Here is a 23,743-nt window from a genome sequence, read left to right as displayed (position 1 = left end):
TGCACTGTTCACAGATCCCAGCTCTCCCAGCAAGCACGCCGCTGTGCCTTATCCTGGTTCTTCTGCGTGACCCCTGAATCCTGCCCTTCTGCGCACTGTCTCTCTCACGGTCTCCTCCTGTGTGCTCAGAGCAGTCTGGGCACCCCACGACTTGACACTGACCCCCGCCCCACCCCGGTTCTGGTTAGCTGGGGATCGATGCATTCTACCAGCTTCTAGATGCTCCATAGTAAGGACTGTATCTTACACGGTGGTATAGCATGGGTGTCTCGCGGCCTTGTGCTGAGCGGGAATTCAGTAAATGTGGGTTAAATTGAACAGGAAGCTGGAAGAAAATAACCTGTCAGTCCATGAGTTATATTATTGCTTCTACATGTGAAGAAAATGTTCTCTTCTTTTCTGAAACGGCCCTGGTTAACTGCTTAATCCAAAAGGCACATTTTAAGTTGGATAGCACTTCCTTTTCCATAAATATTTGGTACAACTAACCATCTCCTCCCTCTTTTCCGTAATGCTCGTTCTGTGGCTTCTTGGATTCTGCCTACAGCTAGTTCTGTTGCCCTCTTACCTACCCGAGCCTGGTTCCTCCTCGCTGGCCGGTGCCTGACACACTGGAGTTTCCAGGGTTCTGAATTCTCTCTGGATGGTTGGCTCAATTACTCTGCATCTTCTGTGTATATCGTCTCTCCGCCCACCGTTCCCAAGTCATGACCTAAAGGACGCTAAAATTTAATACCTGCAAACATGAGCTGTTTATTTTCTCCCTCCCAGCTCTCTACCAACTTCCCTAAGCGACTGCTTCTGGGTTCGGTGGCACAATGACAAAGCCTGAAATCTGGGAGTCGCCCTCTCTTTCTGTCCTCCCGCAGCTTACACATCAAAAACCGAAAGCTTCATCTGCTCTCCCTCCCGTCTTCTCCTTGCCGTTTCTCACCCACACTACCGTAGACACGCCCTAACTGTTCTTCAGCTCCTTCTCCATCCTGCCACCCCTTACCGTTTGTGAAATCAAGTTACGTTACTCTCCTAAGATCCTTCAGGAGCTTCCCCTCGCCCAGGTTGCTCTGGACATATTCATTTCGGTCCTTCGTGATCTAGACCCTACCTTTCTCTGCAGTTACTCCCACTCACAGACTTGCAACATTCAGACTAAAGCATGCTATCTAATACCTGTTTGCTTTGCCTGTAATTTAGCCTAAGCAGCAGATTTCTCTTAGTCTTTCACAGGCTTGCTCAAATCATCTCTCCTTTGGAAGGTTTTGTCCTTCTGCACCCAGGAAGTGAGTTGCTCCTTCTCTTTGTCATGTTTACATCGCACGCAGTACTGTGAGGTCCACAAGGGCAGATCCCACATCCTGGTCACCTCTGCATTCCCTGCACCTCCCCTTCTTCCTGGTACATGGTTCGCCGTTGGATGGACAAGCCTTGACTTCTTTTCTTCTTATTGACTTTCCCATTAGAACCCCAGGTTTTACTCTTAAAATGAGATTTCTGTTTCCCCTTACTAATGGATGAGCTCCTCCTTAAGGATTCTGAAGACAACTGTAGAAATGAACAGGTTCTGGCAGCAATATGGTTGTGACATTTCTTCTAAAAAGATGAAAGTGCTTTGCTTATGTTAGCACAGAAATCCAGTGTGCTCAAAGTGCAAAGTGGACAGTCTTCATCATGTGTACTGGATTTTCTCTTTCCGTGGAGAAAAAGGAGAGGGGATAATATAAAATGCCATTTATTGAAGAGCCTGTGTTAGCAACAGGACTATGCTCTCATTTTCCAGGCCCCACTGCAATTCTTCTTGGGTAGGCAGGAGCAGAGAAATCACTGGCAGGAAGAAGTCCTAGCTCCACTGCTAAGAAATGTGTGGCTCCCTCGAGCAGGTGGTCCTCTCAGATCCTTAGTCTCTTCATCCGAAATTCTTTTCATCAGACCAAATTGTCCCCAGAGTCTGCCAAGCTCTTAAGTTTCTTTAGCAAACATTTACTGAGAGGATTCACTTTAGCCAGTGCCTGTGCTAGACATTAGGGATGCAAATAAGATGCAGTCCTTAGCCTGTCATATTCAGTGGGGGAGAATAATTCTGTTACTCTGACTGTACAAAGTCTATTGTGACTACTTAAAAATCAATCACTGATTGGACCTATATAAACAAAACATGTTCTGTTAAGAAAGAAAAACCTACTGAAACTACCATGTATGAACTTTCCTGCTAGGCCTACCATGGATTAGAAGAATAAATTATGGTTTCTGCCTCAAAACAAACTCTAATCCAGTGGAGGACATACTGTTCATGCAGCAAATAAAATAAGTTTCACAATCAAAATTATTATTCATTCAGGACTAGTTTTTCAGGAAACCCGTACTAGGCCAACTCAGATATCTGAAGGATTTTCTATTATTTCACAGTAAGTTAGAGGTAAACAAATACCAATGCTAAACACTTGTCCCGAATGCAGATTGACTTCATTCATAGCAGAATTTCACAGGGGTTTTGCTAAAGTGCTCTGAATACTTCTGTTATGTGACGTCTTTTACCTGAGGCAGCCAGTCCTTAAAGAGACATTTACATCTCTCTGGGATGTATGTTTCATCTGTTTTGTATTCTTGTGGAGTCTAGCCATTGTTTATTTTACCTTGTGCAAGGTAAGTCACAGGCTGGTGCTACACCACACTGAACTGTCTATCTAGCCTCGGGCCACCATAGAGAGTATCTTCTCTCTTTGTGGGTTTTTTTTTTTTTTTTTTCATCTTAGCAAATCAGCTCATTTTTTTCTCCAGTGTTATTGAGGCATATTTGACAAATAAAATTGTAAGATATTTAAAATGTACAAACTGTGGCTCTGATACACATACACATTTTATTTTTTTTTTAAGATTTTATTTATTTATTTGACAGAGATCACAAATAAGCAGAGAGGCAGGCAGAGAGAGAGAGAGAGAGAAGGAAGCGGGCTCTCCACTGAGCAGAGAGCCCAATGTGGGGCTCGATCCCAGGACCCTGAGATCATGACCTGAGCCAAAGGCAGAAGCTTAACCCACTGAGCCACCCAGATGCCCCCACATACACATTTTAAAAGGAGGAGTTGAATGGTTGTGTGTATGATACTTGAAATTGTACCCAGAATTTCTGCAATGTCTTCAATGATGATGGTTTGTAGATAGGATTGAGAACTTAATGGGCAAGTAGATGGAGAGCAAAAGAAATGCAGATCACTTTACATCAGTAATTTCAAAGTTGGATAAATAAAGTGATTTTTAAAATAGACTTTTTAAAGAGCTCATTTAGTTCACAGAAAAATTGAACAGGAAATACAGGGAGTTCCTCTAGACCCCTGTATCATACATAGCCTCCTCCACTAGCAGCATATCACACAGAGTGGGACACAGCTGTTCCTGACCCTACACCAACACATCATCATCTCCAAAGTCCATAATTTGCATTAGGTTTTACTTAGTCTTACCCATTCTCTAGGTTTGATAAATGTGTAATGATTTGTATTCACCATTATAGTACCGTACAAAATAATTGCACAGCCTGAAAATCCTTTGTGCCGTGACTGTTCAGCCTTCCCTCTCTCCTACCTCCTGAAAACCACTTATCTTTTTAATGTCTCCATAGTTTTCCCTTTTCCAGATTGTCCTATAGTTGGAATCACACAGTATGTAGCCCTCTCAGACTGGCTTCTTCACTTCATGATTTGTCTTTTCATGGCTTGATGGCTCAGTTCTTTTTAGTGCTGGATAATATTCCATTATCTGAAAGTACTACAATTAATTTATCCATTCATCTACTAAAGGACATCTGGTTGTTTCCAAGTTTTTGCAGTTGTGAATAAAGCTGCTAGAAACATTCCTGTGCAGGTTTTTTTTAAATGTATACATAAGTTTTCAATTCACTTGGATATATGCCAGTGAGTGTGATGGCACAGTCCTATGGTAAGAGTTTGTTTGGCAGTAAGAAACTACCAAACTGTCCTCAAAGTACTGTGCCATTTTGCATTCCCAACAGCAGAGAATGAGCATTCATGTTGGTCCACATTCTTGTTAGCATTTGGTGTGGTCAGTGTTTTAGAATTTTGTCATTCTAATAGGTGTACCATGTTTATCTCATGGCTATTTTAGTGTGCAATTCTATAATGCGGTATGATGGTAAGCATCCTTTTATATGCTTACTTGTCATCTGTGTGTCTTTGTTGAAGTGTCTGTTCAGACTGTTTGCCTATTTTTTAAATGGATTGTTTGTTTTCTTATTAAGTTTTAAGAGTTCTTTGTATATATTTGCTAATATTCCTTTTTCAGATATATTTTTTGCAAATATTTTCCCCAAATCTATAGCTTTTTTTTTTTCACACACTTGACATTGTTTCACAGAGAGAAGTTTTTAATTTTAATGAAGTTCAGTTTATCAGCTATTTATTTAAAGATCATACCTTTAGTGTTGCATCTAAAAAGTTACCACCAAACCTAAGGTCATTTAGATTTCCTTCCATGTTATCTTCTAGGAGTTTTATAATTTTGTGTTTACATTTAGGTCTGTGATTCATTTTCAGTTAATTTTTGTGAAGGGTATAAAGTCAATGTCTAGATGGTTTTTTGGTTTTTGTTTTGTTTTGTTTTGTTTTGTTTTGTTTTGGGTGTGTAGATGTTCAGTTGTTTAACACAGTTTGTTGAAAGACTATCAGTTCTCTATTGTATAACATTTGCTCCTTCATCAGAGAACAGTTGACCACACTGTATGGGCCTATTTCTGGGCTCTCTATTTTATTTCATTGATATACTGTCTATTCTTTTACTGATACCATACTGTCCTGATTACTTTAGCTTTATAGTAAATCTTGAAGTTGGGTAGTATTAGTCCTCCAGCTTCCTTTCTATACTCTAGTATTATGTTGGCTATTCTGTGTCTTTTGCCTCTCCATCTGAAGTTCAGACTCAGTTTGTTGTCTTGTAATTTTTCACTTCATATTGGACATTTTAAACATTGTAACGTAGCAACTCTCAAAATCAGACCCCACCTCTCCTCAAGGTTTGTTTTTGTTGCAATTATTTAGTAACTTTCCTCAGCTAATTGTTTAAAGTCTGAATCCTTTGCAGGATTCTTAGAGTAGAGGGTCCGCAAATGACAGAGATTTCCTTAAGTGCCTTGAACCAGTACTTCTCCCAGCTTTGCCAAAGGCTCTTTGTTCATATTTGACTATGGTTTCAGTGTTCCAGCAGGAAAGTGATAACTCTGCCTTAGCTTTTATTTCCTGCTTGTACAGATCACCAATACCAGACAGAGGCGAGAAATTAGGACCTTTTCATACCTTTTCCAGGTATGCACACAGTTCTGCATATGTGCTTGCCTCTAGATTTCTAAGAATATGTTATAACTTTTCTAAGTCCTTTATGGACATCTCATTCCTGCAGCTATTCTTTTCATTTCTTTTGGTTCATATCTTATTTGGCCCAAATGTTATCTCCATTTCAGGCAGATGTGATATTAAATAATTGCCACTGATTGTTTTTGACAAACATACTAGGAAAAAAACTATTCTCAGTGATGAGCTCAAAGTCACGTTAAATGAAGATAAGCCCTATGAATGGGAGCATTCAGGGAATTGCCAGACCGCTCAGATAATGATAGTTCTTTAATAATGGAGCTTTTGGGGAGCCAAACCCATTCTGCCCTCTCCAGGGGCTTCTAGGCTGTCAGTTTTCACAGCTACTCTGATTGTGATGCTGTTGTTTTTCAAAGCTTCTGCAAAATTGAGAAAAGAAACATGAGAATAGGACAAATTCAGATGCCTCAAATCTCACTGTTCTTACATAGATTCAATAATTTTTTCCTTAAATAAACAGTACTTGGATTATTTCAAGCCTTTATTAATTTTCAAAGTTCTTCAAAAGTTGATTTTTATAATCACTGCCAATATTATTCTTGCTTTTATAGAGTCCCCAGAGTGTTAGAGATTTTTATTCCACCATTCCCACTGATGTCACTCACTTACAGTGTTTTTTACTCAGCTTTATTAGAGTATAAAATACATTCAACAAAAATGAGCAACTTAAAATATACAACTTGATGAATTTTGTTAAAGATATAAAGTTGTGTAACTATCACCACAATCATGATATAGAACATTTCCATTATCTCAAAAAGTTCTTTATTGCTGGCATTTGGCAACCACTAACCACTGAACTGTTTTCTGTCACTACAGGCCTACCTTCTCTAAAATTTTGTATAAATGGAATTTTATAGTAATGCTCTTTGCATTTGGCTTCTTTCACTTAACATAATGCCTCTAAGACTCATCCATTTTGTTGCATGTATCAGTAGTCAGTGCCTTTGGATTGTTGAATATTTCCTTATAGGTATGTGCCACAATTTTTATTTCTGTTAAGGGACCTTTGGGTTATTTCCACTTTTTGGTTATTTTCTGAACAAATCTGCTATGAACATTTAAGTACAGATCTTTGTATGGATGTATGATTTATTTTATCTTGGATATAAATAAGAGTAGAGTCGCTAGGTCAATGCTAAGAAAATATTTTAATTTTATAAAATTGCCAAATTATTTTCCAAAGAGGTTGTATCCTTTGGAAGTTTCAGTGATTCCATGTTTTCGCTAAAACTTAGTATTGTCAGTGTTTTTAATTTAGACATTCCAGTGTATGTAGTGGTGTCTTATTATTTTAATTTGCATTTCTTCCCTGATTACTAATGTTAAGCATCTTTTCATGTGCTTATTTGCCACTTGAATATCTTCTTTTAGAACTGTATGTTCAAATATTTTGCACATTTTAAAAATCAGATTGTTTGACTCATTATGGAATTTATTAAGGAGTTCTTTATTCTGGATACAAGTCCTTTATGAGATGCAGGTTTTGCAAATATTTTCTCCAAATAGAGAAGCTATTCTTAAGGTGCCAGCAAATATCTGAGTTGAGGGGAGATAAAAGGACCTAAATCTACATGGTCAAATCTAGTTTGAGTCTCTAGCTTTAAAAAATGATGAATTAGCTTCCTGTTTGTGTCAGAAAGTATAAAGCATATTCAGGCATGTGATATATAAAGGATGAGCCCTTTGATGGCTTTTGTATATGTAGTAGATCAAAAACTTTTACATATAATAAAAAGGTTTGTTTGTGTGCTTCCAAAGTATAATGGAAGAAGAAGTTTATTAGAAAAGTAAATTTTATAAATAATAGGCAATCTTTGTCTAAACAAACCTGCTACAGAGCTGCCAAATGAGCAACATGGACTTACTTAAACTCTTACATATCATATGTTTATTTAAGCTCTTATATATCTCATTATATACCCAAGTGAAAATGTATATATAAAAGGTACCTCACATACCACTTTTAGCTCTTAGGCAGTGCTGTTAACACGTGTGGAACTGGACAAAGAGATAGGCTGTCAGTTATAAGAGCAAAGGCCAATTCCATGCTAAAGATAGCTTCAGACTAAATGCTCAGTTTCTAATCCAGGGCTGCTTATTGTATTTGACACTAATGAATGTGTAGTCAGTGGGTAAATTGGAGATGGCTGAAAATGAGGGGAATCATCAAATATTTTTAAATAAATGAATGACATGAGAAAAAGTTGAGAAATAGAACTGATTTTAATTGAAGCATTTGAAGTGGTAGTGAAACCAATTAAGAGGCTATAGCCTGACTTTAGGTAAAAGTTGAGAAAGCACCAAAGTAGGACCAAAGAAAAGGCAAGACTTCAAAAATATAAAGGAAGTATAATTGACAGGATTTGGTGATCAAATGAACACAGATCTTTTTTAAAAGTGTCAAGATGATTCCATTTTCCAGTGTGGGTGGCCTACTTGGTGATACTCTTAATCAAGATAAGACATGAAGTAGCAGAAGCAGGTTTTGAAGAGAATATAATGAGATCAGTTTTGAAAGTTGAGTTTAAAGGGCCAGCAGAGCCCCACAAAAAGGGGTAACGTTTGTGAGTATTTAGAAATGTAACTATGGGGCTCAAGTGAAATGTCTGCACTAGAGAAAGAGGGTTGGGCATCATCAGAGTCTAATTTATTTTAAGATGGGATAAGATATTTCAGTATACTTATACAGAGTAAAAAGCAAAAACTACAGTCTAATTTCTAAAAAATATTAGTAGTTAAGGGCAAGCACTACTTGGTGACAGGAAGGAGACAGTGTTTCAAGAGATGAGAGAATTCATGATCTTGAATGCCAAAGAGACGGGTTTCAAGGAGTAGAGAGTGGTAATTAGTGTCCATTGCTACAGATAGGTCTTTGCTAAAAAAAGGTTATGGAATTTGATGAACAAAAAGCCATTGGCCAAAACTGGAAACAGCCAGTTTTGACCATGTCCATCAGCAAACGAGTATGCAAAACCAGTTGCATATCTTCATACCATGGAAAACTGCTCAGCGATTATAAGGAATGATTACTGCAATACTCAGTAAAATGGATCAATTTCAAAAAATTGTGTTGACCGAAAAAAAGCCAGACACGCAAAAGTACATACCATGTGATTCCATTTTTATGATAACCAAGAACTAGCAAAATCAGTCTATGGGCAACAGAAATTAGAAAGAGGGTATCCCTGGTGGTGATGAGAGGGGATGTGGTAGTGAGGAGAACTGATGGTAAAGGAGCACAAGAGAACTTTCTCATGGGAAAAAAATGTTCTTTACTTTGTTTGAAAGTAGTTAAAACTGTCAAAACTCATTGAGCTGAAAATTTAAAGCCGATGCAAGAAAAAGTCATTTTGGTCAAAGATGGGAGACCGAACATCTGACTTCTCTTGCTTTCTAAATTTTCACTGATGTAGAGAGACATAACTTCACAAAAGCAAGGAGAGACACCACCACTACAAAATTTTCAAAGCAGGGAAACAGAAATAATGTAGTAGGGAACTTGGCAAGCCCAAGAAATGAAAGCTAAGTGGTCATTGAAGTAAGTCATAAACTAACTCAGTCTCTACCACAGTAATCCTAAAAAGCTCAAATGGGGAATGATGTTTAAGGTAGGTTAAAAAGAAGAGGGTTGTTTGAAATTCTGTTTTAAAGTAGCTAGAACCCTCAATTTACTCCCCCAATTTATATCCAGGAGACTTCTTTCCCCACAAGACAAGAAGATTATTCTCTGGAGAGATTAAAACAGAAGTTCCCTATGTTGGGAGACACCAGGCATAGTTGAAGGAGGGGACACTCAACTTGGTATTTACATTCCTAATATTGAGGTTCTTGGCCTCTTTTGTAATTCAGCTCCAGAATATTAGAAAACATACTCCAGGAGAATCTGAGAATTCGAGTGCTGAGAAATCTGATCAGTCCATGATAATAAAATAAAATAAAATTATAGTAAGGGCAGCAAACCCCAACTAGAACAGGTCAGAAGGCTCTGAGAAAGACATTACAAAAAAATTAGATTAATAGATATTAATAGATCAATGCACTTAGGGAGCTAGAGATAGCTGAGGAAGTATTTGAGTTTTAATTTAGGAAAAAATACATTGAAAACTAAGGAAACAAACTGGATGCATATTAACTCCTGAGATAATGAAAAGTTGAGAATGGAAGACAGAGTCATCAGAGTATGATATATGTGTGAACAACATTTACATGGTCAATAGTAAATGTAATAAACACTGAATATTGATTTATTAAAAAGTTATGAAATTATGACATAACTATAATAATAGATAAAGGGTATGAATGTCTGTGGGGAAAGTGAGGGATGGGAATAAGGTAGTAAAAAACAAATCTTCACTGTTCATAGAACAAAGTCTAAAAATAATTAAATAATTATTTGACCTGAAAAATTAAGAAGTACCAGCGTGGGACACCTGGGTGGCTCATTCTGTTAAGTGTCTTCCTTCGACTTGGGTCATGATCCCAGGCTCCTGAGATCTAGTCCCACATTGGGCTACCTGCTCAGTGGGGAGCCGGCTTCTCCCTCTCCTTTTGCCTGCCTCTCCCCCGCTTGTGCTCGCTCGCTCTCTCTCTCTCTCTCTCTGGCAAATAAATAAATAAGATCTTTTAAAAATAAAAAAGAAGTAAGAGCATTAACACCAACAAAAGAAATAAGTGAAAGAGTTGCCTCCAAAGAGGGGGTAAATGGAAAAGGACAGGAGGGTATTATTTGACTCTTTAAACCTTATGCATTCATTCTGTATGATGTTTAAAAAGTAATGAGATAAAACAAAACAGTCAAGGTATTTACAAATAGCATTTCACGAAATTGGATTATAATGGATTGAAGAGTGAATGAATGAAAATTGAGACGGTTCTCAGCAAACTGAGTAGGATAAGGAGGGGAATATTGAGGTTGGTAGTATGGTTGCTTGAAGAAAAACTTAGGGTTAAGGGAGAATTAATAGTTAGTGTGATCTTGGTTATTTAGGTAGCTAACTAATTGATTAGTCAATTTCTTCAGGACAGGGATCCTCTTAAAGAGAAGAAAGCAGTTGAGAGAAGCTGCTGAGGGGAGGGAATGAATGAGGTATCATGGTCCCAGATGAAGTGGTAGATGTTGAAATCAATAACAAGGTTAAATAAAGGGTTAGTTTTGAAAAAGAAGAGAAACATCCTGTTTGTGTGTGTGATGAAGGAAAGGATTAATACAAGAATCCACGTCCAAGGGCTTATACTCAGCTGTACTCTCTCATCGGCAGCAGCGGCTAAGTCCTCTGTGTGCGACTGGGATATTTTTCACAATCTGAAATTGGGAGCCAACCAGAGGGAAAAAATGAAAGGAATGCTGGGTAGCAATTTTCGGAGCCCAGCTGAGGCTGAAAATCAAAATGTATTTATTCGTCAGCACGGGCTGCCATAACAAAATACCACAGGCTGGGTTTCTTAAACAACAGACATTTATTTCCTCACAGTTCTGGAGGCTGGAAAGTCCAAGATCAAGGTGCCAGCAGGGCTTAGTTCCTGGTAAGCACTCTCTTTCTGACTAGCAGACAGCCACCTTCTCACTGTTGTTCTCACATAGCAGATTGAGAAAGAGCAAGCCCCCTAGTGTCTCCCCTGAATAAGGAACCAATTCTGTTGGATCAGGGCTCTTTCCTGTGACCTCATTTAACCTCAATTATTTCTTACTCCACATACAGTCACATGGGGTTAGGATTGCAACATATGAATTTTGGTGGGGACCCAATTTAGTCTATAGCACTATAATTCAGTACCGAGTTATTTTTCCATTTATACCCACCAGCCCAAGAGCAGGGGGGGAAGACAGATGGCTGAGTTGATACGAATTTGGGGACTAGCATGGTCGAGGCGGCAAATGAATGGAGGGGCTGATGAGAACAGGGCTAAAAGGACTGTTCATAGGTTCCAACAATGGTGGAAAGGGAAGCTAGGGAAAGACTGGGTTTAGATTAGGGGCTGAGCAGGGATTGGTAGGCTCCACGGCAGAGTCTTCTCAAGTCCAGGGGCTGGAGCACCAACGGGAGCACTTCTGTAGCACATCTAGATGGATGCAGTACTTTCTTGGGACATAACTTCTTAATTCTGCACTTTTGACTTTGTTGGCAATAAATGAGAATTATCAAGCTGAAAAGAAAATTTAGGTTTATTTGTAGTAGCAATCATCACCTTTTTCTTTCTTTTTAGACGACTAAATACATTGAACAAGTGTGCCTCAATGAAACTTGATGTGAACTTCCAAAAGAAAAAGGTAGGTGTCTCTACCTTGCTATGATCATGGCTGTATTAACAAAAGAAGCTCACGGTCATAGATTAAGGGCATTGTAAACCCAAGCGAAATTCTGAAATGCCTGATGATCTGTTTGTTCTCCAAATATCTCTTCTTATCATAACCATCATCTATAATAAGTCCATTGGAAACTTGGGCCAGGATCCAATCATTTCACCATTTGTTTTGCTATAGGTTTTGTTTTGTTTTGTTTTGTTTTGTTTTTTTGTTTTGCTGTTGTTTTGCTCAGAGGGTTTGCATAAAGATATGACATGTCTTTTTGGTTGTATTTTAGATGTTTGGTTAGTTGTAAATATCCACTCCATATCAGAATCAAATACTCCACAGTGATTTGTAGATGAAGAGAATGCAGAGAAGAACCCCTGGGTCCATGCCAAATGTCTTCCATTTCGTCCTTTTCAATGGCATTTCATTTCCACGTATGCTTGAAGATGTGCTCATCCTTGGGCAGGATCATTTCATAATGGTTGAGGGGAGGTCAGGGAATGTGGTGACAAGGTCCTGAACCTACCTCCTCCTCACCCTTCCTCCTCCTGTGCGCTTTTCTCTGGTCCCAAGGAATGTCGTTCTGCTTTACGAGTCACTATGCTCCTACCTGTTCTAGGACTGTACGAATGAGCCTGGAGATTTCAGTTCTAAAATAGAGCTGGACTTGATTGAGCTCTTACTGTTTTCTAGGACCTACGTTACGTACGTACCATGCAGGATCTCATTTAACCCACCGAGGTAGGGATCCTATGTGTCCTGGGGGAAGGAAAGTAAAACATGACCAGGTTGTCATTTGTTCACGATCTTTCAGCGAGTGGCAAAGCTGGGTTTCAGACTCAGGCATGTCTCACTCCAAAACCCACACTCCTCATGGCCACCACCGTGCCGAAGGACCTCGCTCTCCCACTGAACTGATCCTTTTGGGAAATTCAGAATTAAGATCATTCCTACTTTTTTTCATTTCACGTCTCCAGTTTGTAAGAAGTCAAGCCTCAGTATATTTTGAGGAAGCAGAGAAAACATCTTTGAGTTAAACAAAGTGCTCTCTTTGTCCTGGTCTACACAGAGAAATCATTAAATCCAATGGATTTTTAGTCACTCCGGAGTAACCTAATCTTTAAAAATAACCTTAACTTGAATTTCTGTTCTAAAATAGCGCTCAAAGGGGGAAAAAAAAAGAAAGCGAATGAATTTTGGTTGACCTCACCTTAGAAATAATTCAGGGTTTGAGTTAGAAACCAAAAGATTTAAGCTAATGAGGTAAAAGAGCAAAAAACAATATCCAAAGGAATATTAAAATATGAGCAATTTGTCTAGGCTGAATACAAATTAAAAATGTGGGAATAAATGTCCCAATAGCTGCGTGGCTGAATAGACCCCTTGAGAAGCAGACATACTACTGGAAGCAGGAGGGTCAGATGTTGTTTTGGTTGTAACACATGGTTCTTATTAAAACCGACACAGCCACTCCTGTGCATCTAAAGCGTGGCTGGTCTATACGGCTTCCTATCCAGATCTGTAGCTACACTGTATTACGGAAGACAAAAATTAATGACATGATTTGTCTTCAGCCAAGTTGAATGATGGGACGCTCACCCAATCACCAGTTTTTCAGAAGCTGTGAGATGTGAAATGGGCCCCGATGCCATGGGCTGGGCTTTTTATGTGTTACCTTCACAAAAGCCCCTCTGTAAATTGGTCACTCCAGTCTTTCTGACATTCTTAATTTCTTCCTGATGTTGGACGTAGTGGCGCACGCCCAGACAGCCCTGGCTTAGCTAGATGCCTCACAAATGCATGTACCCGAATAAAATACTGCTTTTCACGTTGTAAATTGAGAAGACATGGCCTGAATTTTCAAATAAATAATTTCAACATGTGGTCTCCACCGCCCCATGGATCTCAGTAATGACCCACCTCGGGGGCTGTGGTCGAAGGAATTATGCAGGAGACCCTGTGTAGAGGCATGCGTTCCTGTCATCTGCCCCTTTCACAAATCATAGGCTCATCCTTTATTTTACTGCAAAAAAAAAAAACAAAAAACAAAAAAACACGAAAAATAAATACAAGCTAGGAATAGGCCAAGTGATTCAAATATAGAAAGTGAAACTTGAGGAAAGCAGCCTGTGACGCTGCAATCATTCTGGAATTAGTGTCTTTGGAAGAAAAAAAGAAAAGACCAATAGTAGCATTTCCTCTAGGTACGTCCCCATTTTAGGCAATCCAAGAAATAAAAATATAATCCTCAGCTCTCATCTGCAGAGGCCCAGACATGTGTAATTCTATAGAAGGTCATCCCCAAATCGCCCAACTGTCCAGAGTCACAGTCCTTCTTTCTCCCTTTGGGGCCTCTGCAAGGGCTGTGTGTGGTGGCTTCACTGTGTGGTGAGCAGCAGTCACTCGCACGGAGCGTGTGTCAGCCCTGTTCCTCATCATGGGCTCCGTGTCACCGACGCAGGGGCCAAAGTGACAGACTCACTCAGTCAGGCAGTAATAGGCAGGGTTTGAGCCCAGATATTTGGGCACCAAACTGCCCCTCCTTGCCTTTCAAAGAATTCAGAACTGTGCTGGAGTCTGAGTGAGCTCCGGAAGCTTGGCCTGAGACAGAGTTTCCCCAGCCATACATACGGTTATATGTTTCTCTTGTTTTTAGAAGAGGGATGTTTCTTGCCATCTGTATAGAAGGCTACGATTTATTTAATGCCTTCGTGGAAATCTATCTCTGGATCTCTCACAGTGAATCTCATTGCTTTGCTTTGCATTTCCTTTTTGTTTGATGTTTGTTTTTTTTTTTAATTCTGAAGAGTTTGGTGGGTTCACCCAAGAGAGAAAAAAACAAGCCCACAAATAGGGAAGGATGGTGAAGCCTCCTAGTTAGGCACGTACTTTTCTTGTGGATCAAATGCTATTTGTAAAGCCCCAAGAAAAATGAAGTCACTCTAGCCTCCCCCGCTCAAGATAGTACCATAAGATTTTTTCCTTGCACAAGAGAAAAGTGTTTCTTCAGAGATTCAAGGTAACCTTCCCTGTCTCTGGCAGAGTCAGGTAGAGAAGATCATTCTCAATCTTGGCCACACACCTCACTGGAAAACTTACTAAAACCCAGCCAAAAAGCATTCCAGCAACTGGCACCCCACCAACAGCTCTGCAAGTAGTACATTCCAGCTTCTGAACAGGTGGACTCAGCCACTCAGCTCCAGTTAATTCTCGTGGAAGATATATTCTAAACTTCTATGTAACTATGCATTCGCTACCTCTTGCAGCTGTGGACTTGGGTGGGGTCCTGTTTCTAGTGTCAAGATATGGCCAAATTCCACCAGGAAAAAAAAAAATTCTTTTGCCATGACTAGTTGGCATTTGTCTCTGAGGAATATATAATTTCACTAAGAATGTTCTCATTTTTTAGAAAAAAATAAATATCGGTGCTCCCTCTAAATTGAAAATTCCAAAACTCCAAAGCACAGGCAGACCTACTTGTTTTCAGAAAAGTGTTTCCTCTCCATTATTAACCACACAATTCATCCTTGCTTCGTGATGACTGTAACATCCCCCAGTTACGGTGACTGTTTATGTGGTATGACTTCTCTTCAAAGTCAGTCAGAGGCCGAAGAGTCCAATGAGAGTATCTGTTAAATGAGGAAGGAGAAGGACACGTACACACATAAGACTCTTCCTGAAGATTTCCCAAGAGAGAAAGAGGGACTTCAAAAGGTTCTGGTTAAAGTTATAGTTTTAATAAAGCTCTCTGAAATCACGACCAAAGGAGGAAAGCGACACAGAAACCATGACTAATTACCACCTTGCAGCCGGCCTCTCCTGGCCTGGGCGCCCGTCAGCGTTTCAGAGGAGCTGCAGCTGTTGCCCAGGGGCCTGGTCTCTGTTCCACTTCACCCACTCCCCGCCTGTCACACAGGCCCCCGTCTCTCCCACCAGATTAGACCCCACTCTACAGCTCCAAACAGCAGGGTCAAATGAGAGAAAAATGACATTTTGTTCCAGCATTCACTTAGCTGGAAAGTATTACAGTCTTGAATTGAAGAAAATTGCATGGAAGTATCCTAGAACAGGAGGATCTATAAGTTGGAAGGGATGTTCTGTCATCTCTTCTAGCCTCTCATCCACTACAGAAGTTACTTCTGAGGGCATCGCTCATAGGTCACTCATCCTCTGCTTGTAAGCCTCCAGACATGATGAGCTCACTGCATTGCAAGGCAGTTGACTTTCTTTCTAATTATTAGAAGTCTTCCAGATAATAAGCTATTTGATCTAAACTTTAGTAAGTTGGGTTCTAGCTCTCTCCTCTGAAGAAGCACCGAAATAGAGATTTCGCTTTTCATACGGCAACCCTTCAGCTCTATCCTCTAGATTGGGGGTTGGCAAACCACTGTTCCTGTTTTTGTAAAGAAAGTGAAAGCTGTATTAGAACAAAGCCCACTCATCCTTCTGGCTATAACAGCAGAGTTGAGTAGGTGTGGCAGAAACTTCGTGCCCCAGAAGCCTAATATCTGTGACCCTTTACAGACAGTTTTCTGACTTCTGCTCAATCTAGAACAAAGTTTCTCAAACTGTCTACAGTGAGTGACTTGGGGTTCTGTTTGTTTTAGTTTTAATTTCCAGTCTGCCACTTACGAGTTTTGTAAAATTCAGTACAAATGAATTATTAGAAATATGAAATGAAAAAAGTTATAGAAAATATAAACCTCACTGTTTTATTATTAGACTCAACAAACACAAAAGTTGCATTCTGGTGAATATAATCAAGCCAAATATAATGGAAAATAGAAAAGAGTTACAAAACTGCTCACAATTTTATTGAAAGTGTATGTATGGGCAATTGATAAGAATTGTGATTACACTCATCACCTTTTTGTTGTTCAGCTGTTGTAACCAAACAAAAAGTTTACTTTGAAATAGCAGTTTCCCATATTAAATGCCTATTCACACACTTTGATCAAATGCTAAGACTGTGAGTATTCGTGACAGCAAGTTTTCTGTTTGTTCCCTAATTTAGGCTGCATTGCCAACAACACTATATTCATGGGGAAGAACGTGTATCTAAATTTTGTTTGTTTTAATCCTAGTCCTCATAAAGAAACCAGTCTTACAGAGCATACTGACTACAATTGGAGAAGGGGTTTTAAAATAATTTTTAAAAGCTTAAAGTATTCCTTTTTACCTTCTATTCAAGATGAACTAAGTGAAGCTGTATTTTCAATAAGGTCTGTACTGACCTCTTTGAAGATTGCTCAGTCTGGGGACTGGCAGCCCCTTGACCACACTTTGAATAGCTCTGGTCTAGAATTTCTCATTTCTAAACCAAACTCTTAGTTCTCTCAATCATCGTTCAGGGGAATTGTGGTTCCTAGGTCCTTGGCTATCCTGATTACTGTTCTCCAGAAATACAGCCCTTTCCATGCACCTCTTAGAATGTTTCCGATGGCTATGACCAGGGCACAACACAGTGGGGCTCCAACCTGAAGTCTTGAGATCCATGCTCTGATCAGATATCCTAAAGTTAGTGTCTCAGTTTGTTAACCAGATTACATGGTGAATTTGCATTAAGCTGAAATCTACAACTCACAAAGCTATTAATAGGAACTGCTATTACATTAAATCTATTCCATCCTGCACGCACTATAAACAAGGATTTTTATTATAGCATTAGTTTGTTTGTTTATTGTAATATATGTGTGCTTTAAGCTCCTATGGAAAATTTTTTATTGTATGTATTTTTATTGTACATACAATAAAAATATTTTATTGTATGTACTATCAATACCTTGAAAGATTCTGCACTGGTGGAAAGAACAGAATCATGTCACAACCCTTGGGACATACTATAATAATTATATGCACAAGGTACAAAAGGAAAATGGGTGTTTTTTCATTTTTCTTTGTTTTGTTTTTGTTTTTGTTTTGCTTTGGTTTTCATTTGTTTGTTTTGGTTCAAAAGACCTAAATACTGCAAAATTCCCCTGAACCACTGGCCTTTTTTCCAGGAGTTTACCGCTGTTTCACATGACTTGGTTGGATTGTAAATACCTTTCTGTTGCTCAGAGCTAGCATAATAAGCTCTTAGAGTCTAGCAGTCAGGGGCAGACTTTCCAGTCCCAGTCCACAGTGCCCAGCTTGGCATCTTTTTTCTTGACCAAAATAAAGGAATCCTTATCCAACTAGTATGTGGTTTGTTAGCACCAGTAACTCAGTTTGGGCTAGCTTGAGAGAGAACTCGCTGGAGCTCACACCAAATAGCATAGTTTCTATTTAAAATATCTACTTTTTCTTTAGAAGTTATCCTTTCCTGGCCTCCTCAAAAAGTATTTGCTGAAAGGGCTCTTTCGGAATGATCACTTAATATCAACTTCTTATCACTAGCTTCCTGAAATGTGATATGAAAATCCAGTAGGCTCAAGCTTCAACCTATTATGGTGCCTATTATATAAATAGCCCTCAAATATCAAGTCTTGTGTCAGTCACAGGAAAAGGGAAATCAAAAATGCTACGGAAAAAGTATAACTTTGATTCATCATCCTAGAATCTTTCCTTTTTTCCATTTGTACATCTTTTTAAACTTTTTTTGCCAAAGCTTCATATAACCTTTTTTTGAACTCAAAGCTAATTTCCCAATGTGATCCCAAAGCTGTGGAACTCTCCATTAGTACCTTAGTTTGTTTGTTTTTTTGTTTGTTTTACTTTCTTCCACCTTCCATCATACATGAATGTTCCGAATTTGTCACTTAGTACAACTCATATGAATCTAAATTTTCAAGAAATAAGCGAGAATGGGGAGATGCCAGTATTTATTGATGGAGCATCTGTTTACTTTTCTTCCAGACCAGAATATATTAAAAAATTAAGGGGAGTTAAAATGGTCATTTGATACGTAAAAAGATAGGTAAGCAGTCCTCTTAGATAGGCAACAAATAGATAAGCATTTGAGCCAACCCTGGAAAATAACAAACAAATACTCCTCAACAAGGCCCGACTAAATGCATTATTTTATTTAACTCCCTCAGCAAACCTGTGAGGCGGGGCCTGGTTTTCGTCCCGTTTCATGAGTGATAGAAACTTACTTTGGAAAAAGTAAGCAGTTTGCAAACAATCATCTGAGCCCGTCACTGAAATTACCAGAATTTGGAACCAGGTCTTAGAACCAGATGCCAGAGTAAAATGGAATCAACTTAATTCAGATAATAAAAAAACATGGAACAGTTACTATGTGCTTGACCTTGGGGAGGATATAAATATGACCCTGAAACACTAGCCCTTCTCTTGATGAGCTTACCTCTTACGACTGACGGTGGATGCGAGTGGTATGAGCTTAAGTTGTCATTAGAATAAATGCTACAACAAAGATCTAATCCAAATGCTATAAAGCTTGGGGGGGAAATTTAGTCATTGCCTTGGAACAGTGAGGGAAGGTTTCAAACAATGCGGACCAGAGAGCAGAGTGCAGTGAACTTATGAGACACAACTGAAATGAGGCAAGAACAGTACATGGCAGGCAGGTTGAAAGGGCTTTGAATGCCACGCTAAAGACTTCTGTGAAGGCCAAGGGACGCTGAAGGCTTCAAAGGTGGAAAATTACACGATCGTATTTGGATCGCCCTGTGGAAAGCTGCTTAGATGCGGAAGACTCTGGCGACAAGGATTCTAGCCAGGCTTTTACTGTAATCGACCCAGACAGAGGTGCCAAGGGCCTACACAAAGGGAATGGGAATGAAGAGATGAATGAGGGAAAAGATCGGAAAGTCATTTCAGAGTTGAGTCTGGATAATATGCATGACGAGGCAGGGGAAGAAGCCGGTGAATCCATTCATCTTGGAAGGAGATTGTTGTTTTTTTGCCGTAGATCAAGGTTTGTCCTGGGCACAAGGATTTGCAAAGGTAAACGAGGCTGTCTCGTTTACCACAGGGAGGCCACAGGGAGCCCAGGCTGGCATCTCACAGGCGATTCATACTCAGGCAGCACCCAGATAGGTCAAAGAAATGCACGAGGCACAGAGTGGAAGACAGGGCAGAGCCTGGGGGCTGCCGCAGCCCAGAGATGCACGCCTTGCCAAAGGCATTGAGCTTCAGAGTTGATTAAAAACAAGAAGGCTGGCCAAAGAAAGCCAGCAAGCTGGATTGGACCCTCCTCAACTAGTGATGTCTAGAATGGCTCCCAAGTTTCTATTTAGAGGAATTCAGTGAGTAATTTTGCTGTTAATTTGTACAGGGGAATACACAGTAGGAATCATGTTTGGGAGACTAAAGTAAGGAGTGTTAGCTTTGAGATAAACCGATGCTTAGGTTCAGAAGAGGGAAGCTGGAAATAGGGTCCTGGGGCTCAGTGAAGAGGTTTCAGGAAAGAAGTAAGTGCCTTTTATGGCTGGAGTAAGTTTCTGAACAAGAGAACTTGCAGGTGTTTTATATTTAGACATCTAGTGAGACGGTAATTACACCTCTTTGTAATCAGTCAAGGAAAACTTCTTGGAGAGGAAGGAAGGATTCAGAAACTCGATGAAAACTGAAGGGAAGAAAGCTTGGCAGGTTGAGAAGAGATCCTCCGGCCACGGGGGAGGAGGAGGAGGAGGGCGTACGGGAGGGAAGATGGTGGAAGGACAGAGGGATGGCGAGAAGACAGGCGTGGAAGGAAGGAAGGAAGGAAGGGAAGGGGAAGTACCTCGCCTCTGAGCTCCCCGGTTTCCCACTGCATCCGAGCTGCCTGGGGATGAGCATTTTCTCTGATGTTTTTCAGGGTGACGACTCAGATGAGGAAGATCTCTGCATCAGCAACAAATGGACTTTCCAAAGAACCAGCCGCCGGTGGTCTCGTGTGGACGACCTGCACACGCTGTTCCCCGGAGGAGACCGGAATGGGTCATCGGGAGACGTGAGGATGAGAAACACCACGAGCAGTGAAAGCGTCCTCACAGACCTGAGTGAGCCCGAGGTCTGCTCCATTCACAGCGAAAGCAGCGGAGGGAGTGACAGCCGCAGCCAGCCGGGCAGCAGCCACAGCGCTGGCCGGGAGCCGTTCGACTGCCCCGGCCAGTCCTGCCCCGACAGCCCGGTCATGCTGGATGCCACGTTCCTCGGCAGCGGCCTCCCACAGTCCCCCAGAGACGTTCTTAACTACCCCCTCCACCCAAAGAATGAGAAACCCACCAGGACCAGAGCCAAGTCATTTTTGAAACGCATGGAAACTCTCAGAGGGAAGGGAGCACATGGAAGGCACAAGGGGCCGGGGCGGACCGGGGGCTTGGTGATCAGCGGGCCTGTGCTGCAGCAGGAGCCGGAGGCCTTCAAGGCCATGCAGTGCGTCCCCATTCCAAACGGAGATCTCCAGAGCTCGCCCCCCACTGCCTGCACCAAAGGGCTCCTGAGTGCCAGCAAATGGGGTAGGGAGAGCAGCCAGTCAGAAAACAGCAGCAGTGGGGTGAGCACGCCCGGCCTGAAGGAACGGAAGTGCCAGGAGGCCAACAAGCGTGGGGGCATGTACTTGGAAGACCTGGACGTGCTGGCCGGGACAGCCCTGCAGGATGCAGGCAATCAGAACCACATGCATGAGTTCCATTCCCAAGAGAACTTGGTGGTGCACATCCCCAAGGATCACAAACCGGGTACGTTCCCCAAGGCGCTGTCTATCGAAAGCCTCTCACCAACAGACAGTAGCAATGGGGTTAACTGGAGGACCGGCAGCATCTCCCTGGGCAGACAGCAGGGCCCCGGGGCCAGGGAGCCTAGGCTCATGGCGTCCTGCCACAGAGCGAGCAGAGTCAGTATCTACGACAACGTCCCGGGCTCCCACTTGTACGCCAGTACAGGAGATCTTCTGGACTTGGAGAAAGATGACCTCTTCCCTCATTTAGATGACATTTTGCACCATGTCAATGGGCTCCAAGAGGTAGTGGACGACTGGTCAAAAAATGTCTTGCCTGAACTGCAAACACATGATGCATTGGTTGGGGAACCCGGCTTATGCCCCTCCCCATCTCCTAATCAGATCACCTTAGATTTCGAAGGCAACTCTGTCTCCGAGGGTCGGACGACACCCAGTGACATGGAAAGAGATGGAACATCTCTTAATGAGTCGGAGGCCACTGGGGTCCGAGAGAGGAGGGACTCTGGTGTAGGGGCCTCTCTGACCAGGCCAAACAGGTTGGTGGCATGATTTTCTGAAATGATTTTTAATCGACTTCATAGTAATTATGGTCTGTTTATCTAACACACATTTATAGCATGCTTACTAAGTGCCTGACTCTATTTGAACTGTTATCTGCCATTAGGAAGTATATGAACGGAAGTATATCTTTGCTACAGATGTTATGATGACTGAATCCATGTTAACTCACGTTCATTTCTCTTTGTCCTTTAATTCAATCTTAACTTTCACTCCAGAAAATGTGTGTGTGTGTGTGCAGAGCACTCTGCTAGTCACTGTCAGGAAACCACTGGAAATAGAGGCCCGGCGCCTGTTTGCAGGTGCTTCCCATGACCTTGTTGCCATATTAATTAAAACGTCCCTACCTCAGATTTTTAAACTTTTTTTTTTTTTAATCCTGTGAGAAACTTCTGAGACCTAAGGTGTGTACTTCACAAGTTTATTTTGGCTTTAAAATGCCAATTACCAAGTACATAAAGCTATTTTACAAAGACAGATTCAGAAACACCTGCAAGAAATGGCCCCGGAAGAGCGTCACTAGTGGAAACAGTCATACTGTACATGCTGCTGTGTTCTTGTGGAGGTGGATATGTCCCTGGGGGTTCGCTGACCTGTCATCTCTTCCGCAGTGCTCCTTCCTCTATGCCTGCCACCTTCAGGTTCCATGTCTACAGCAGGAGAATTCGAATGCAGACGGGAAGGCAGTGCAAAAACGATCCAAATGTTCCAGAACATTCTATATCTTGCTCTCCATCTTGAGCTCTCCCTCTGTCTCTCTCTCAACACACACGCACACATGCACTGTCTCAGCTGCTTTCAACACTTCGGGAACAAACTTAGGAATAAACACATAAAATATATTAGGCTTATTAAAACCTTTCCCGGATGTATCAGACTTGAAAGCCGTAGTGCCTGACGTTTCCTCTCTGCATTGGTGTCTTCTGTTCCATTTGCTTTGTGATTTCTCTTGGCTCGGAAGCTATGTTGATTAGCCACTTAAAAATCAGTAACATCCTGTATTTTCCAATAACGCATACATTTGGTGACTGGCTTCTCTGGCGGTCTTTCTGGTAAAGGCGACTCCGATGGAATAGTTTCCAGCTCTCGCACCAGCCCCAGGCGTCCACAGCGCCCCACATCAGCAACCAGACGGCCGGCCAGCTGAACCTGCTCCAGCGCTTCTCGCTGCTCCGCCTCACGGCCATCATGGAGAAGTACTCCATGTCCAACAAACACGGCTGGACGTGGTGCGTAGTGCGTTCGCTCAGGAGGGGATCCTTTGTTGTAGAGCGAAGTACCCAGTTGCAAAGCTTCGGTAGTGAAATTCGGACCTCTAAAGAAGCCCCTCGTGGCCTTCACTGCCGATGTCCCGAAAATAAGGCGGCAGTTCTGCCTCCCGGTCCACCTTCTCTGCCACAGCAGCGCGGACGGGATGCAGCACTGCTGGGAGCCCGGGCTTTATCTGTAGCTCCTGTTTAGCTTCCAGGGAAAGCAGTCAGGTCTGGAGAAGGAAATAAAGACAAGAAAAGGGTGATGAATGGTGAACAGAGGCATTAAAAAGAACTGTCCATAAAAGAATTCTGGCAGTTTGCAAAGAAACAGCTATCACTTGTACCTTCTGGCTCAATGCAGGGCTCACCACTTAGAGCACTGATTCATTCAAAGGGCATTTAAATCTTCAAATGCATTCCGGCTTGGACTTCAGTGGCAAATAAGAACAAAAATATGCAGTAAATCTTTGTCATAGGGAACTGACAAAAGCAGGTGTTGAAACCTAAATATAGACCTGTTTTAGATGAGCTGGGGGGGTTGAAAAAATATAAAATATGTCATTATTTGTCTTATGTTATATATGATGTATAGAGAGAAATCGACAGTGCCTTTAGAAAAACATTTTGGGAAGTTATAAATTGCATGTCG

At 41.2% G+C, this 23,743-nt stretch overlaps 1 protein-coding gene across 15 annotated transcripts in view; it reads left to right on the top strand.

The window, feature by feature from the left end:
* STARD13 (StAR related lipid transfer domain containing 13) overlaps positions 1–23,743 on the top strand; it is a 523,725-nt gene that overhangs the window by 475,863 nt on the left and 24,119 nt on the right. For all 15 annotated transcript variants that reach the window (XM_082700364.1, XM_082700373.1, XM_082700362.1 and 12 more), the window contains 3 exons: positions 11,586–11,649; positions 20,417–21,819; positions 22,900–23,070. In XM_082700364.1, coding sequence (XP_082556490.1) covers positions 11,586–11,649; positions 20,417–21,819; positions 22,900–23,070 — 1,638 coding nt within the window. The remainder of the gene's footprint in view (positions 1–11,585; positions 11,650–20,416; positions 21,820–22,899; positions 23,071–23,743) is intronic.

This window comes from Mustela nivalis (genome assembly GCF_964662115.1).
Source record: "Mustela nivalis genome assembly, chromosome: 15".
Lineage (NCBI taxonomy): Eukaryota > Metazoa > Chordata > Mammalia > Carnivora > Mustelidae > Mustela > Mustela nivalis.
This window is presented reverse-complemented; position numbering and strand designations above follow the sequence as displayed.